This window comes from Palaemon carinicauda, chromosome 1 (genome assembly GCF_036898095.1).
Source record: "Palaemon carinicauda isolate YSFRI2023 chromosome 1, ASM3689809v2, whole genome shotgun sequence".
NCBI lineage: Eukaryota > Metazoa > Arthropoda > Malacostraca > Decapoda > Palaemonidae > Palaemon > Palaemon carinicauda.
Genome location: NC_090725.1, coordinates 27,007,098 through 27,021,041, shown reverse-complemented (window position 1 = coordinate 27,021,041; position 13,944 = coordinate 27,007,098). Strand labels below are relative to the sequence as shown.

General features: G+C 44.9%; 1 protein-coding gene across 5 annotated transcripts in view; it reads right to left on the bottom strand.

Moving 5' to 3' along the window:
• LOC137647330 (nuclear pore complex protein Nup98-Nup96-like) overlaps positions 1 to 13,944 on the bottom strand; it is a 180,651-nt gene that overhangs the window by 136,147 nt on the left and 30,560 nt on the right. For all 5 annotated transcript variants that reach the window (XM_068380746.1, XM_068380749.1, XM_068380733.1 and 2 more), the window contains exons 7-8: positions 10,487 to 10,725; positions 3,513 to 3,735 (exon numbers count right to left, since the gene is read on the bottom strand). In XM_068380746.1, coding sequence (XP_068236847.1) covers positions 3,513 to 3,735; positions 10,487 to 10,725 — 462 coding nt within the window. The remainder of the gene's footprint in view (positions 1 to 3,512; positions 3,736 to 10,486; positions 10,726 to 13,944) is intronic.

The following is a 13,944-nucleotide window of genomic DNA, read 5'->3' as shown; positions in this document are numbered from 1 at the left end:
CTGGAGGAGCGGCCTGAACGGCCTCTCCTGGAGGCAGAATAACCTGTCCTAAAGGAGGCTGAAGCTGCTGGGGCTCCCCTACGGGGGGGCAGAGGTGCTGAGGTCCAGGAGGAAGAAGGAGCTTCTCTCTTCGTCATGCTAAGAGAGGCCTGAGACGTCGCGGCACTGTCTGAGACTGACCTCTTGTAGGGCGGTCTCCTTGTAGGCGTAGGCCTGGGGGTGCTTAATTCTTTTCTCTTAGTCACCTTCTCCATAATGGTTTCTAAGTCCTTTAAGGGGAACAAGGAGTCACCCCACAAGGGAAGGCTCCTCATGGCCCGCGCCTCCCTGTCTGGGACCTTTCGGGACACCTTTGCCAGGATGGTGTCCCTCTTGCGGAGTACCCAATTCGCTGTCAGGGCGAGAGATTGGTATGTCAGGAACTTAAGCGTCTTGCCCCCGGTGGTGATAAGTTCCCTCAGGAGGTTTTCTGTTCCGGGTCCGTAGAATCAAACGTGGCTTGCACCCCTACTAAGGTGGAAGCCCACCAGTCTAGCCAAGAGGAGACATGCACCAGGTCCCTCGACATTTCCTCCATCATCGCGGCCTCCGATGGAGAAAAACAAACTGGGGATGAAGAGGCTCTGTCCTCCGAGACGCCCTGGCCCAGGATGTCAAGAGAAGGTTCTACCTTGCAGGCTCCCGGTCGACGTAATTCTTGTACATAGACCTTGCCCTGCGTCTTGAGCCCCTGGAGTAACTTAGAAGAACTCTGAGTCTTGGGGGACTCGGCATTACTTGCCACCACTCTATTCACGTATTCCTGTCCCAGGACGAGATCCCGGGCTAGAGGAAGAGCGAGGGAGGTCTTAGGCTGGGTACGGGCCTGCATCAACCGTATAAGGCTGGACCTCCAATAGTCCTCGTCGGTAGCTGCCGGTTCTATTTTGTGATGCCTCCTGATAAGGCCAATCACTCTTCTATAGGCCGAGTCCTCCGTCGGGGAACCCTCCCTACCGTCAGCCGAAGCCTCGGCTTGAGCTCGGGGAGCCGGGTCCCCGGGCACTCTCACCGGGCACCTTGCTCTTGACACAACAGGCACTCCCCTGCCGAGGTACTGGTCCTCCCCGGCGGAGGCTTCCGCACCAGGGGCGGGGGTTAGCACAGGCATCGCCTACCCAGCGAGGACTAGTGTCCGCTCAAGTTCTCTAGGGGACGAGGACGCGGATCCCGGGGGCTGACCCAACAGCGGGAACCGTTCCTTCCGGTCCGAGGGCCGCACCAGCTGGGCTGGTTCGGCCAGGCTGCCCGTAAGGAAGCGCGGTTCCCCCCGCTGGGCGGGGTGAACCGGAGGCTTCGCGGTCTTATGCCTGCATGTAGAGTCCTTCTCGCGAATCTGCCTGCGAGGGTCATAACCGTGCTTGGAGGACGGTCTCCTTGGCGAGAAATCCTTGGATCGCTGGTCCGGGGAACACCGTATCTCTGCCTTACGGGGTACGAAAACCCAATCGCCATCGGGTGACCTACTCCTCCTGTGTTTTCTTCTTGGAGAACGGGAGCGCTTCCTGCTGTATCTGGAACGCAATCTTGAGAGGGAACGCCTGCTCCTGGACCGCTCCCTCCGACGTCGATGCTTCCTCCTGGCTTCTTCACCCGACGAGAAAGACTCCTCTAAAGAGCCCAACGTCACTGCACTTACCGTACGGCGGGCGGGAGCGGGGACCGCGGGAACTTCGCGACTCGTTGCGTACCCGAGGTAGAAGGTTGCAGGAATTTTTCGGGAAATTCCGTGAGCGGTGTTAGGAACGAGGTTTGGCGCCCAACACTAGGGAACCAGGAATCCAGGCCCTCTTCCATTCGCATAGGGAACCTACCTGGTGTCTTAGGAAGCTTCCACCCGAAGGCATCACTCCCTGCGGAACCTAACTTACCCTGGTTGTCGCCTCCTGCCGAAGAACCTGAAACACAGGCCCACGAAGGGGGCGAAGACACAGAAACAACGTTACTACCCCACAAGGGGTCATCGGAGGAAACGTGCCCCCCAAGCACAAGGGCCGAGTCCCCAGAGCACCCTGACAGCACTACCGGGCTCCTCACTAGCCCTTGAAGGTCCCGCAATCCCCACTGCACATTCACCAGATTCTTGGGGAAGAACGCTCGGTTCTTTCCCCACGATGGACTTACCTCGGCCCCTACTCTGGGTAGGGGAAGGCGGGACAGAAGCCCCGTCGGACCGTTCACTGGGCGACGGTAGCGGCGAAGAAACACTAGCCTTCCTGGGTGACCGTTTCGACGATTTTCTCTTCTTCGTGCCGTAACGCACCCACTGGATATCACTCCAACCAACACACTCGGGGCACGTATCCGACGACGAACAAACTTTGCCCCTACAGGAAGAGCAAAGAGAGTGAGGATCCACTTCAAGTTTGGAGAGGAACGCTCCACACGATTTACCGGCTCTAGGCCCAGGACAACGGCGGATTTGCTCCATAACGCACAAACACAAGACACAGGAACGCAGGGAATCAAGGAATACACTGGGGAAGCACAAGGGCGGAAAGTGAACACACAGGAACACAAGGGATAAGTACAAGTTACCACGCGGTAAACACGTGGGACACACGCGGCGCACACAAAGGGTTTAGAGAGAACGAGAGCGACGTGGTGACACGTCGCGACCAGAGAACTTACTGGTGTGAACGACCCAAGCGGACCTCGACCTAGCGCAAAGCCTACCCTCGGGGCACATTCTCTAATGCCCGAGGTAGGCCTTCATAGAAAACGGGTTTTAGGGTATCCTACACAAAACTCTGGTCAGTAGAGAGGAGATTACAGGTAACTCCTAAGAAAGTAGTTCGAGGTAAGTATTTGTGTTGGAACAAACTGTATATTTATAATTATTCAGCATATCAATTACTTGAACTATAAGAAAAAAATGTAGTGTGGAAGTTTGAGATGCCACTGATTTTTCTGCTATTTCTTTATATTCCCTCCATTTTATATCTTTCCTATTCAGGGTTATTATACACACACACACTCACACTGTCACTCTCCCTCTCACTCTCTCTCAAGTTTGACATACATAATAATTGAGTTATGATTTATCTATTGGTCCCTATATCGGTCGTAAGTCAATAACTGCCTTTGATATACACAAATATAGGAATAACTACACATTCTACAGACCACATTTATATTTCTGGGACTACACAAAAGTTATTAAGCTTAGTTATAAATGAACTCAAAACAATGTTTATTTAGTTTTATTTGGAATTGAAAGTTATATTTTGCTGGGGTTGGGATATCTTTTTCTAAGGTTTTTGAGAATAAAAGTGGAAAATTTAACTACAATATCCTAAATTACCAAAGATTCCAAATATAAATTAATTGCTAATAAGTAATTTCAAACTGTTTCAATGAGGTGCTGGACCCTCTGGCTCAAGAAAACTAACAGTTCCTCTACTTTGTAACCCTTCATTTATGTACAAAATAACTAATCTAATACTGTTGAAAAAAAGATGAAAATTCCTTACCAAAACCTGAAAACAGTCCGGGCTTATTCTGATTAGTCTGCCCAAATAAGCTACCTCCAGTACTAGTGGTAGGCGTCGTTCCAAATGCTGATGGTGTGGTTCCAAAGCCTGTTCCTCCTAATGGTTGTGTGGTACCCGCAGTTTTATTACCAAAAAGACCTCCAGTGGCTGGTTGATTTGAGAGGAAGCCTTTGTTCTGGTTGCCAAACAAGCCAGTACCAGACTGAAAAAAGGACATAAACACACCTACATTATTATACATTGATACACAAAAGAGAGGAAATCCAATATTCTCAGTGAACTTATGAAATTAGATGGCATGAGCTTAAATGACAAATTTGAAAGTAATTTGGATATTTCATAACTATACAAACCTGGGTCCTTTACATAGGAGAATAATAGCAAAGTTGGAATACGGCAGTTGAAAATTATAATGAGGTATCGACAACTGGCTGGTAGTTACTGGCCAGTGACGTGGAAGCACCCATCCCCTGCTTGGCTAACTGACAAACAACTTTGATAGCAGCTGGATGACAGAAATGTAGATGTATGAGTAAAGAACTCAGGTTTGTTTAGTTAGGAAAAATACATAATATAGGACTCATTCTTAGGCAGAAGGAAGTCCCTGTTCAAACAGGCTGGAAAAATATCCCCGGATACTTAAAGCTTGTGCATTGGGATGATGAAAGACTTAAGGATCCTACCACACGTTCACCAGTGGCTAAGTAATGCCAGCGGGTCCACGGCCCTGGCTTCAAAAGTTGTTCCGAGCCGAATATCTCTGTGCTAACCTGCCATACATATGTGATGGGTTTGCCTGGTTACGTCACACTCTACCTCATAAGGAGCATGGGGAAAAGCCTCTTTTTGACTACAGAATAGTTACATACTGAGTGTACGTTCTTGCATGTGTTCTTGAAGGAGAAGATGGCAAAAGGGTGTGGTCAATGACCTCCCTTAGCCAGCCAAAAAATTGTCTTGTCGTTACTCTTTTCTTCACCCTCCCTGTACTAATAAGATGATGTTACAGGTGTGATCTAACGGTATGTGTACGCTTGAGATCGCGCCTCAGCGCCCTCACAGGACACAACAACAACTGATCAGGATCATCGGTTACCTCTCTCAGGACCGCGATCTGAAAAGATAATACCTGGGATCAGGGACTGAAGTATTCTGGGTTTTGCCAACAATACCAGGGACGATGGAGAATGAGAACGGCTTCCATCCCCTTGAATGGGAGATGTAAGAAGAGAGACCATGTAGCTCACTAACTTATTTAGCTGAGAACAAAATCAAGCAGGAAAATTATTTTTACAGTGAGGTCTCTATCTGAGATTAGCCTCTACAGCTCATAGGGTGGCCTGGGGAACATAGCACATTGATGACAACATTCCAGAGTGGAGGCTTCACTTTTTAAATTTACTGCTGAAATGGAGCAGTTTCTTCTTTCAGAGTTCAGAGGCAAAGTAAAAAGTAGGCTAATACTGGAATAACAGCTCTGAGATGAGAGACACCTTTTCCACGACACCAACACAGAAGATGGACCACTTGGCTTGATAAGAGGGAAGTCAAGGATCTGCGGAGGTACCCAGAAATCTCTTGCACAACCTCGCGCGAAAAGTTTTTCCCCGAAAGGAGATGCTGGATAACCACTTCCATGTGTGAAGCCTATGGGATTCCACAGCACTGTGGAATACCTGGATGTGTGGTTGGCATAAGTCGGGAAGAGGAGGCAATTCCCTCGGAGTTTCACCACCAGATATAGAAGGTCCAGGTACCATTTTACTCGAGGCCACTTCATGGCCACAAGTCAAGGTGAGATTTGGCATCGGTTGAACTCGTTTGAGGCTTCTCTTATCACGCGAATGCTGAAAGAGCACAAACATTGATGCTGTCCCACGGGTGCTGGAACGCATCCCTCAAGTTCTGCCTTCGGATCTGGCATTGGAGAGCAGTAAATGGAGAGCTTGTGATTTAGTGATGTCGCAAACAGGTCTATTATTGGCGAACACCACAAAGTCAGGATCTCTGTCGCTATCCGATGACTCAAAGACCACTCGGAGCCCACCTTTCGCGTCATCCTACTCAAACTTGTCCGCTACTACGTTCTTCCTGCCTGGAATGAAGAGGGCTGTCAGGGAAATCAACTTAAAAGAGTTTGCCTACTACAGAGTCTCTATTGCAAGTTGGATAAGTTGCACTGACACAGTACCTCCTTATTTGTTTATACAGTATAGGCCACCATGGTGGGGTTCTAGCTCATCAACACCACCAAAGAGGGCAAAAATGCTTGAGTGCTAGAAACACTGCTCAAGCTCCAACACAATTATATGGTCTCACCAGTCCCATTCCATCCAGAGCCCTAATGCCCTATGCTAACTGAGGTGTGCTCCAAAAAATTCTTTGGATGCATCCAAGAAAACTGTTAAGTATTTCGGAGGTAGCGTCAAGAGTGGGAAACCCTTCAGAAGGTGTGACCTATCCAAGCACAATTGTAGGTCCCTTTTGACCTCTTCCCCTATTGGCACCAGTAAGAGGGGATGATCAAGATGTTGAGGCCAACGACCTTTCACCTACGATTGAAGTGAAAGATGGTGAAGGCAACAGCTTGGCGTTAGGTGCTCCGAGGATGTTAGGTGTCATTGTAGCCTCTGCCACTTATGGGCCAGCAGTTGGGGGTGTTCAAAGAAGGGGATTGCTACCTTTCTGGGACCATGTATGTCTATTCAAAGATAAGCGAGTCTTTGCATGGCATTAGTACAGACTTCTTTCAATTCACCATGATCCCAAGATCATGACAAAATGAAAGGTGTCTGTCTTGGTGAAGGAGAGGGGTTCCTTACGTGTCTGCCAGGATTAGCCAATCATTCAGGTATTGTAAGAGGAATGATATTTTGGTGTGCCCATGCTAAAACTAGAGTGAAGACACTTGTAAATACTTGAGGCACTGTCTAAAGCCCAAAACAAATTACCTTGAACTGGTATACTTTGTAGGGTACTTCTACCCAAAGGTAGTTCCTAGAGGATGGATGGATCGCGATCTGAAAGCATACGTCGTTTAGTCTAAAGGCCCGATTGCTTGCCTGACCGTAGCTGAGGTCTCCATCTTGAACAGAGTCTGCTGAATAAAATTGGTTCAGGGCTCACTGGTCTCCAGCCTCTAGAAGACTTCTCTACAAGAAAGTCAACTGAAGAAGCCCGAGGAGCTGTCATCGACCTCTTGGAGAGTGCATTCTCCAGCATAGCCCTGACTTCTGTCCGAAGCTGGAGATAGGATGATGACGTCGCTGGAGGTGGAATGAAGGGATGGGGAGTACTGATGAACGAACGAGGTACTCGGATTGAACGACATCCACCATCCATCTTTCCCCTTATGATACCACCACCTCCTCCAATCGGACTGTAGGCTTTCTACCACTGGTGGTAGAGTGAAAGGACAGACGCCCCCCCTAAACATGGTCATCAACTGCAGCTACCAGACAGAAACAACTCGATGCTGTAAAAAGCTTGGGCTGTCTTTCCTACACCTTTCAGTTGTAGTTTCTATCTCCACTGCTGGAAAAATGGTACATCCCTTTTGTGTTTATAAAATTTGCCAGTCACGCTATCTCATCTTTTAAGGACCGAATTAACCATCTAGTTGGATGCCTGTGGTGTCTGGAATTCTATAACCCTGGCCTCAGCAAGATTTCCTTCAAGACTTGTCTCTTGTCTGTGTCAGATAAGTCCTCAGTGTCAGTTAGGTTTCTGACTGTTCCTAACCTGTAGTCTATCCATAACGCTACTTGTACTGTTGCCATAGCCACAGCTTCTATTTTCAACAACTCTGTCGCTAAAGGGGGGATGGAAAATGCGGACAGAGGCTCTGTCGTGACACCCGATGTCAAAGTGGCTACAGCATGATTCAGAGGAAGGGGTGAAGGGAGAGCCTCTTACATTCTATAATACTTTCTCTGCCTTGTAAAAGCTGATGAAATCAGGGGGAAGAATCTCCCCGGCCCCAAAGTGTCCTTCTCTGCAGAAACCAAGAATACACCTTATCTAAAGCTTACGTGGCCAGGATGGACCACAGAAGCTCCAGACGAGGCCTAGGACTGCCAGGTGTCCGACAAAGGTAGTAGAATGCCTCTCCTCCCCTTTGGAAGAGAAGACTGGGCCTCACCAAGATCAATCACATTCCGGATACAGTGAAGAACTAAAAGGAAGGTAGAGTCAGAGTCGCCTTCCACTGTATCCGGAGGTTAAGGTCCTGCTGATTGAGGAAAAATACCTTCCAATTCTTCAGTTACAACGGGTCTTCTCTCTCGGAGACCATACCCAACCATCAGCGAGAGAGGTTGTCATCTAAAAAAATCACGTCCATCCACCCTGAAGGATGACTGAGATGGGAAGGAGTTGGCTGCAGCATCCCTGCCAGCCTCCTTAGCCTAAGGCTTGAGAGTCCTGGATCCTTTTGAGCACTCCAGGATCAGATGATAGGGATAACTTATTCTTTAGTACAGTCTTCCAGTCTCTAGTCTCTCAGTAACAAGAGACTGCTGCCAAAGGAGAGAGACGACTGGAATAGCTCTTCTTCTCCTCGAGATCTTAGATTGGTTAGAGACTGGCCTAGGTGTCTAAGACCGGGACAGCCTGCTGTCGATGTCATCCTTCCTCCTCTTATGTGAGGGGAGGCAAATATAAGTCATGAATTCTATTAGGAAGAGACAATATTCATTTACTACGGTGTTTTCCATAGGAGACAGAGATCCTATATGTGTCATTATTGGGAGAGAGAGTATTCATCTACTAGGGTGATTTCCCTATAAGAAAGAGATCACCTATGTGTCCCAAGTCGATTATCATCCAAAGGAGTGGTTTCCTATTGCCTCCTCCTATAACGCCTACTATCGTCTAGTTTGATAGGAACTACGTGTAGATCCACGAGTCTAGAATCAAACTCTGGAGGAACAGTAACACTGGTTACCTTCAGTACTGGAGCTGGAGACAGAAACGGGATAGCGCGTTTAGAAAGAGTGCGTTTGGTTGGTGAGCAACTAGGTGATTAGTACCTAGGTGAGGAGCTGTCTGAAAGTGGCGAGGGCTCAGGGGAAGCGCGTTTAGGTGAAAAGTGTAAGCACACTCAAAGAGCATTTAGCACTTTCAGGAGAGGCAAGTGTTGCGTGTTCAGAGGCTCATCTGGAATGAGTAGGTGATATACATCCAGCATGTTCAGGAGAAGCGCGTCTAGCGTGTTCAGAAGCGCGTTCAGGAGAAGCACATCTAGCGTGTTCAGGAGAAGCATGTCTAGAGTATTCAGGAGAAGCATGTCTAGTGCAATTAGGAAAAGCATGTCTACTGTGTTCAGGAGAAGTGTGTCAAAAGTGCATTCAGGAGAGATGGGTCTAGCATGTTCAGGAGAGGCCTTAAGCGCTTTCATGCTAGGAGTGTCTAGCACTTTCCTGCGAAGTTCGTCTAGTTCCTTCCAGCGATACGCATCGAAATGAGGAGCGGGATTGAGAAATGTGAGAAGATGCCCATCTAGATGAGGTGAGTTGGGGTGGTGTGCTAGAAGGTGAAGCACATCTGGTAGAGGGCGTACAAACTCCTCTGATTGAGGCGCGTGATGGCGAGTCGTCCCTGGAAGATTTTGAAGACCTCTGGGATGGAGAAGAGAGTTTCCCACGAGATTCCCTTAAGATCCTCCTCTGAAGAGGAAGGATCTGGCAGAGGCTATGAAACAACCCTACGAGCATACTCCAGGGAGCTAGTGTGCTCTGAAGTAGGACTTCAACGGTGGTGAGGGTCCTGCACTCGACTGGAGGTCCTCAGGGCAGGAGAGAAAGGACTCTTCCCTTGGGAAGGGCGCCTCGGAGAAATATTTCCTTTAGCAATCTCCGAAGGTGATTGGGAGACAACGGCAGACATCTTCCAAAGCAGGGGCTGCAAGCTGCTCCTTGGACAATGAACTCTGAAGTCCCAAAAAGAGGGCCACAACAAGCGTAACGCATAATTGTACTGTACTGGAAAAAAATTCTGTAGAAGGCTCTCCCTAAGGAAGAGGCCCAACCATTGCCACAAGGGTTGCCTTAAGGTTAAAGGGGCACCGCTCATGCTCAATTGGCCCCCAGAGGAAACCAATGGAAAAGAGTCGGAGGGCAGAGTACCATGGGTGACGCCAAGGACGAAGAATACTTCTTTAGACTTCTCCCTCCTGCCATACTTCTCCCACAGGGATGGCGACTGCTCTCAACACTTATCACAGGGGGAGCCTTGGCTGCAAGTGTCCTTTGCAGACCAGGTGTAACTGGTGAAGATATGTATCCCTAGCACTCGTTAAGGTACCAAAGACCTTGAGTGGACCCCCGAATACTTCCACATATCTACAGGCATCTTCAAACACACTAAATAACTAACACGCTGAAAAAGAAAAATCAGAAAGTGAATAAACTGCCAAAAATTCCAGCAAGCAAGACGTCTGTCCTCGCTGACGGCTGCTATCAGGGTGGTTTGGGTTACCAGATAGTTGTTGATAGCTCGTTATAATTTTCAACGGCCTTATTCCAGCTTCGCTATTATCAATCTCCTATGTAAAGGACAAAGGTTTATATTTGTGAAGAAACTAAAGTACCTTTTAATCATTAGCATGAATACAAATACTCCAGAGTGCAACTCAGTCTCATTAATACAAGATTGGTTAGCATAATGTATTCCCATCTAGTTATTTTTCTAAGCAAATTTTACACTTTTGGGTTATTTATTAATCATCTTCTATGAAAATTTGCTTCCGCTAATTTTTGCTTGCAGTTTACAGAGAGCGACTCAGCCCCATTAAAACAATGTTATTTAGGGGTTACTTTAAAACTCCTACAACTTTTTCGTTTCGTGAATTATATTTTTTCATTTTAAAAGCATTTGAAAGAATTCTATGGTTGAAAAGTTGAAAATTGTAAATTTTTTGGCATGTAGGCACAAACAAAAATCAACAAACAAACCTGTTGGTTGGTCTGACCAAAGGTAAAACCAGAGCTCAGACCCCCAAATGTTGAGGGTTGTGATGTTGTAGCTCCAAACAAGGGTGTCGAAGTAGTAGGTGTACTGCCAAAACTAAATCCAGTTGGCTTCTGTGCTTGAGTACTTTGGCCAAAGCTGAAACCAGGAGTGGATGTCGCTGCCTGACCAAAGGTTGAAGTACTAGTTCCAAAAAGGCTGCCTGCTGTCGATGTCCCAAAACCTAATGGAAAAACAAGCATATTATTACTTTCATATACTATATTATACTTTAAGACTCACTAAAACAGAAAAGTGCTGTAAATATACATCTAACGATTGCCAAAACAAAATCTCAAAAAAAGCTTTAGTGACTACAACAAATGAGGTTCAAATAAATAATAGTACTTTACTGTCATTAATAATTCTGTTCTATGCTGTCCAAAATTAAAACCAACTCAAGTCTCTTTTTCTAGAGCCATCTGATTTAAGACGAAACAGCTAAGAAATAAAAATATCAATGTCAATGAATTCAAACAAATACTATCAAACTTGAAAAATAAGGAAAAAATAGTGCACCACTAGACAAAATATTATAAACATTCCTTACAATAACTAAGACTTCAAGCAGTTGCAAGTGTTAAGCCTATTAAAGTGAAGCTAGAAAACAGAATTTTAAAAACAAAAAAGGAACCACATCACAGAACATGACAAAGGATTCTAAAGTTACCAATCCAACACACTACTCAAATATAATTACACATTGCAGTGGTAACCATGGTAAAAAATTCTACAGTACAGCTTTGCATACGGTATTTTCATCATACACGAAGAAGGCTCACATTTCAGGATGAGTATATGCTCTACTGTTTCATTGGCTTCCTAGTCTGCTTACACTTTACTTCTTTTGGTCAAACATTTCTGGACCTTCCTCTGATTTTGTGGTTAACCCTTTTACCCCCGGGGTATCTGGAAATTTCCAACCCTTAACCCCCAGGGGGTTATTTTTTTCCCAGCACATTTTGCAGTATATTTTTTTCAAATTGCTCTAACAATCTTAATTTTTGTCAGAGAGGTCAGGTTGGTCTCATTCTCTTGGAAAATGCCTGAATTTTCTCAAAAAATTATCAAAAAATATGGAAAAAAAAATTTTTATAGCATTTTTTTGCAAGGACGTACCGGTACGTCCATGGGGGTAAAGGGATGGCTTTTGTGAAACGTACCAGTACGTCCTTTGGGGGTAAAAGGGTTAACACAGTCAACTAAAGAGAGCTTCTTCTACAAGTCTTCCTTTCTTCATTCCTGGGAAAGTTCTTCTAGCAAATTAATAAAAAAGAATGGGGTCTGACCAGATACTTAATGGACACCCCAGTCTCAAAATCAACTGATACTATACCAATGCCTTTGCACTATTTATTTTTTCCTATTCTGCAGTAAGATTTATTAATCCATGAGTCTTTCTCTTACCCAATACTTTTCCAATCTCCATTTCATTACTTGTCTGAGTACTCTGACAAAATGTTTTCCAAACATCCATAGAGGATATAAATCTCTCAACACAAACCTTTTATTGTGATTACCTCAGCTTTAAAAACTACCTACATAGTTGATTTCTCTGACATGAAGCCAAACTGACAATTATAAAACTTCAAGATACCTTTTCAGTCTTTCTTCCCCAGAAACTCTCAATATTTTCCCAGCAAGCTCAAACTTTTATATTACCATCATTGGCATGCCCTGTTCTCACCTTCCTCACCTTATTCCTTCCATAAAAGGTTTTTATATAATCTGGCAAGCTTATCATTGAGGGCTTTCACCAAATCGCTCAACTTTTATGATTCTATTCTAGGGCTTTCTATTTTTCTTCCAAAAGGCCCTTTTATATCTTTGAAGGCTATAATCTATATTGGTGGAGGATATTCGTATCCTCCTCCACTTCATATTCATTGTTTCATCCATCTATTTTCCTTCCAAAAGGCCCTTTTATATCTTTGAAGGCTATAACCTATATTGGTGGAGCATATTCATATCCTCCTCCACTTCCTATTCATTGTTTCATCCATCTTTTAAAAGTTATTTTCTTTGCAACTGTAATTGGGCTATTTCAAGATTTTATACATTTATACATGCATATTGGCCCTTCCACGTATTTTCCATTATGCTACGTTCAATATTTCCAATTTCCCTTTGCTGTGTTGAGATTGACTATATTTCTCCATTCAGGTACACCACAGAGTAATAAAAGTTCTTTGCTGCGTCCTTCTAACTGCCATTGCAATGTTTTCTATCTTCCACTTGCCATCAATTCACTGTAGTTCCTTTTCACTTTGCTGTGCGATGTTTTAGAAACTTTGAAAATACTCACAAATAACTACGAAAAGCATGCTAACAGATTTGAACATCAATGTGACAATTAGCTATTGTATGCTAACAAGAATTATCTGCTTCACTGCACTGGTGGGCTAAAATTCAGATGCAAAGACAATTGAGTTAAATAATAATCAAGAGAACAAAACAAGACCATAAATATTAAAATTGTTTAGTCCATTTGAAAGCTATCATAATAGGAAGCTGGAAAGATAACTTGTATAACAAGCAAAACTTCATGTCTGTATTTTTTAAATGTAAACTGGATATCCATATGTCGTTAAACCACTACAGTAAACTATTTACACAAAATAACAAATATAAATGTTAATTCCAACAAAAAAAAAACCTGAGTAAAATTAATACATTATACTAAAAGTGAGAAAAGACATTAACTTCACCAAAATGGAAGGCATACAACCTGCAGAAAATAACCATAAAGATCAGCATATGAAATGAAAAATATGAGCAGGCAAAGTTAATAAAAACAAGGTATTTAGACAAATTGTGACAATAAGATAGGAGGATAGATGTGAGCGAGGCAAGAGAGCGTGCTAGAAATAGGAATGAATGGCGAGCGATTGTGACGCAGTTCCGGTAGGCCCTGCTGCTGCCTCCGATGCCTTAGATGACCGCGGAGGTAGCAGCAGTAGGGGATTCAGCATTATGAAGCTTCATCTGTGGTGGATAACGTGGGAGGGTGGGCTGTGACACCCTAGCAGTACCAGCTGAACTCGGTTGAGTCCCTTGTTAGGCTGGGAGGAACGTAGAGTGTAGAGGTCCCCTTTTTGGTTTTGTTTCTTTGTTGATGTCGGCTACCCCACCAAAATTGGGGGAAGTGCCTTGGTATATGTATGTATGATGACAATTAGATAGTAATGAGTACTCTAAACTAATACCAAATCTGCCAATGCTACCAGGACTATAAATAATCCACAAAAGTATGTTCCCAGAGAGACAGAACAGCAATAATTTTAAAGTTAACAACACAATTCTGGCACTATAAAAACATCATCATCATCATTATTACTACTACTAACTAAGCTACAACCACAGTTGAGAAAACAGAATGCTCTATGCCCAAGGGCTTCAAAAG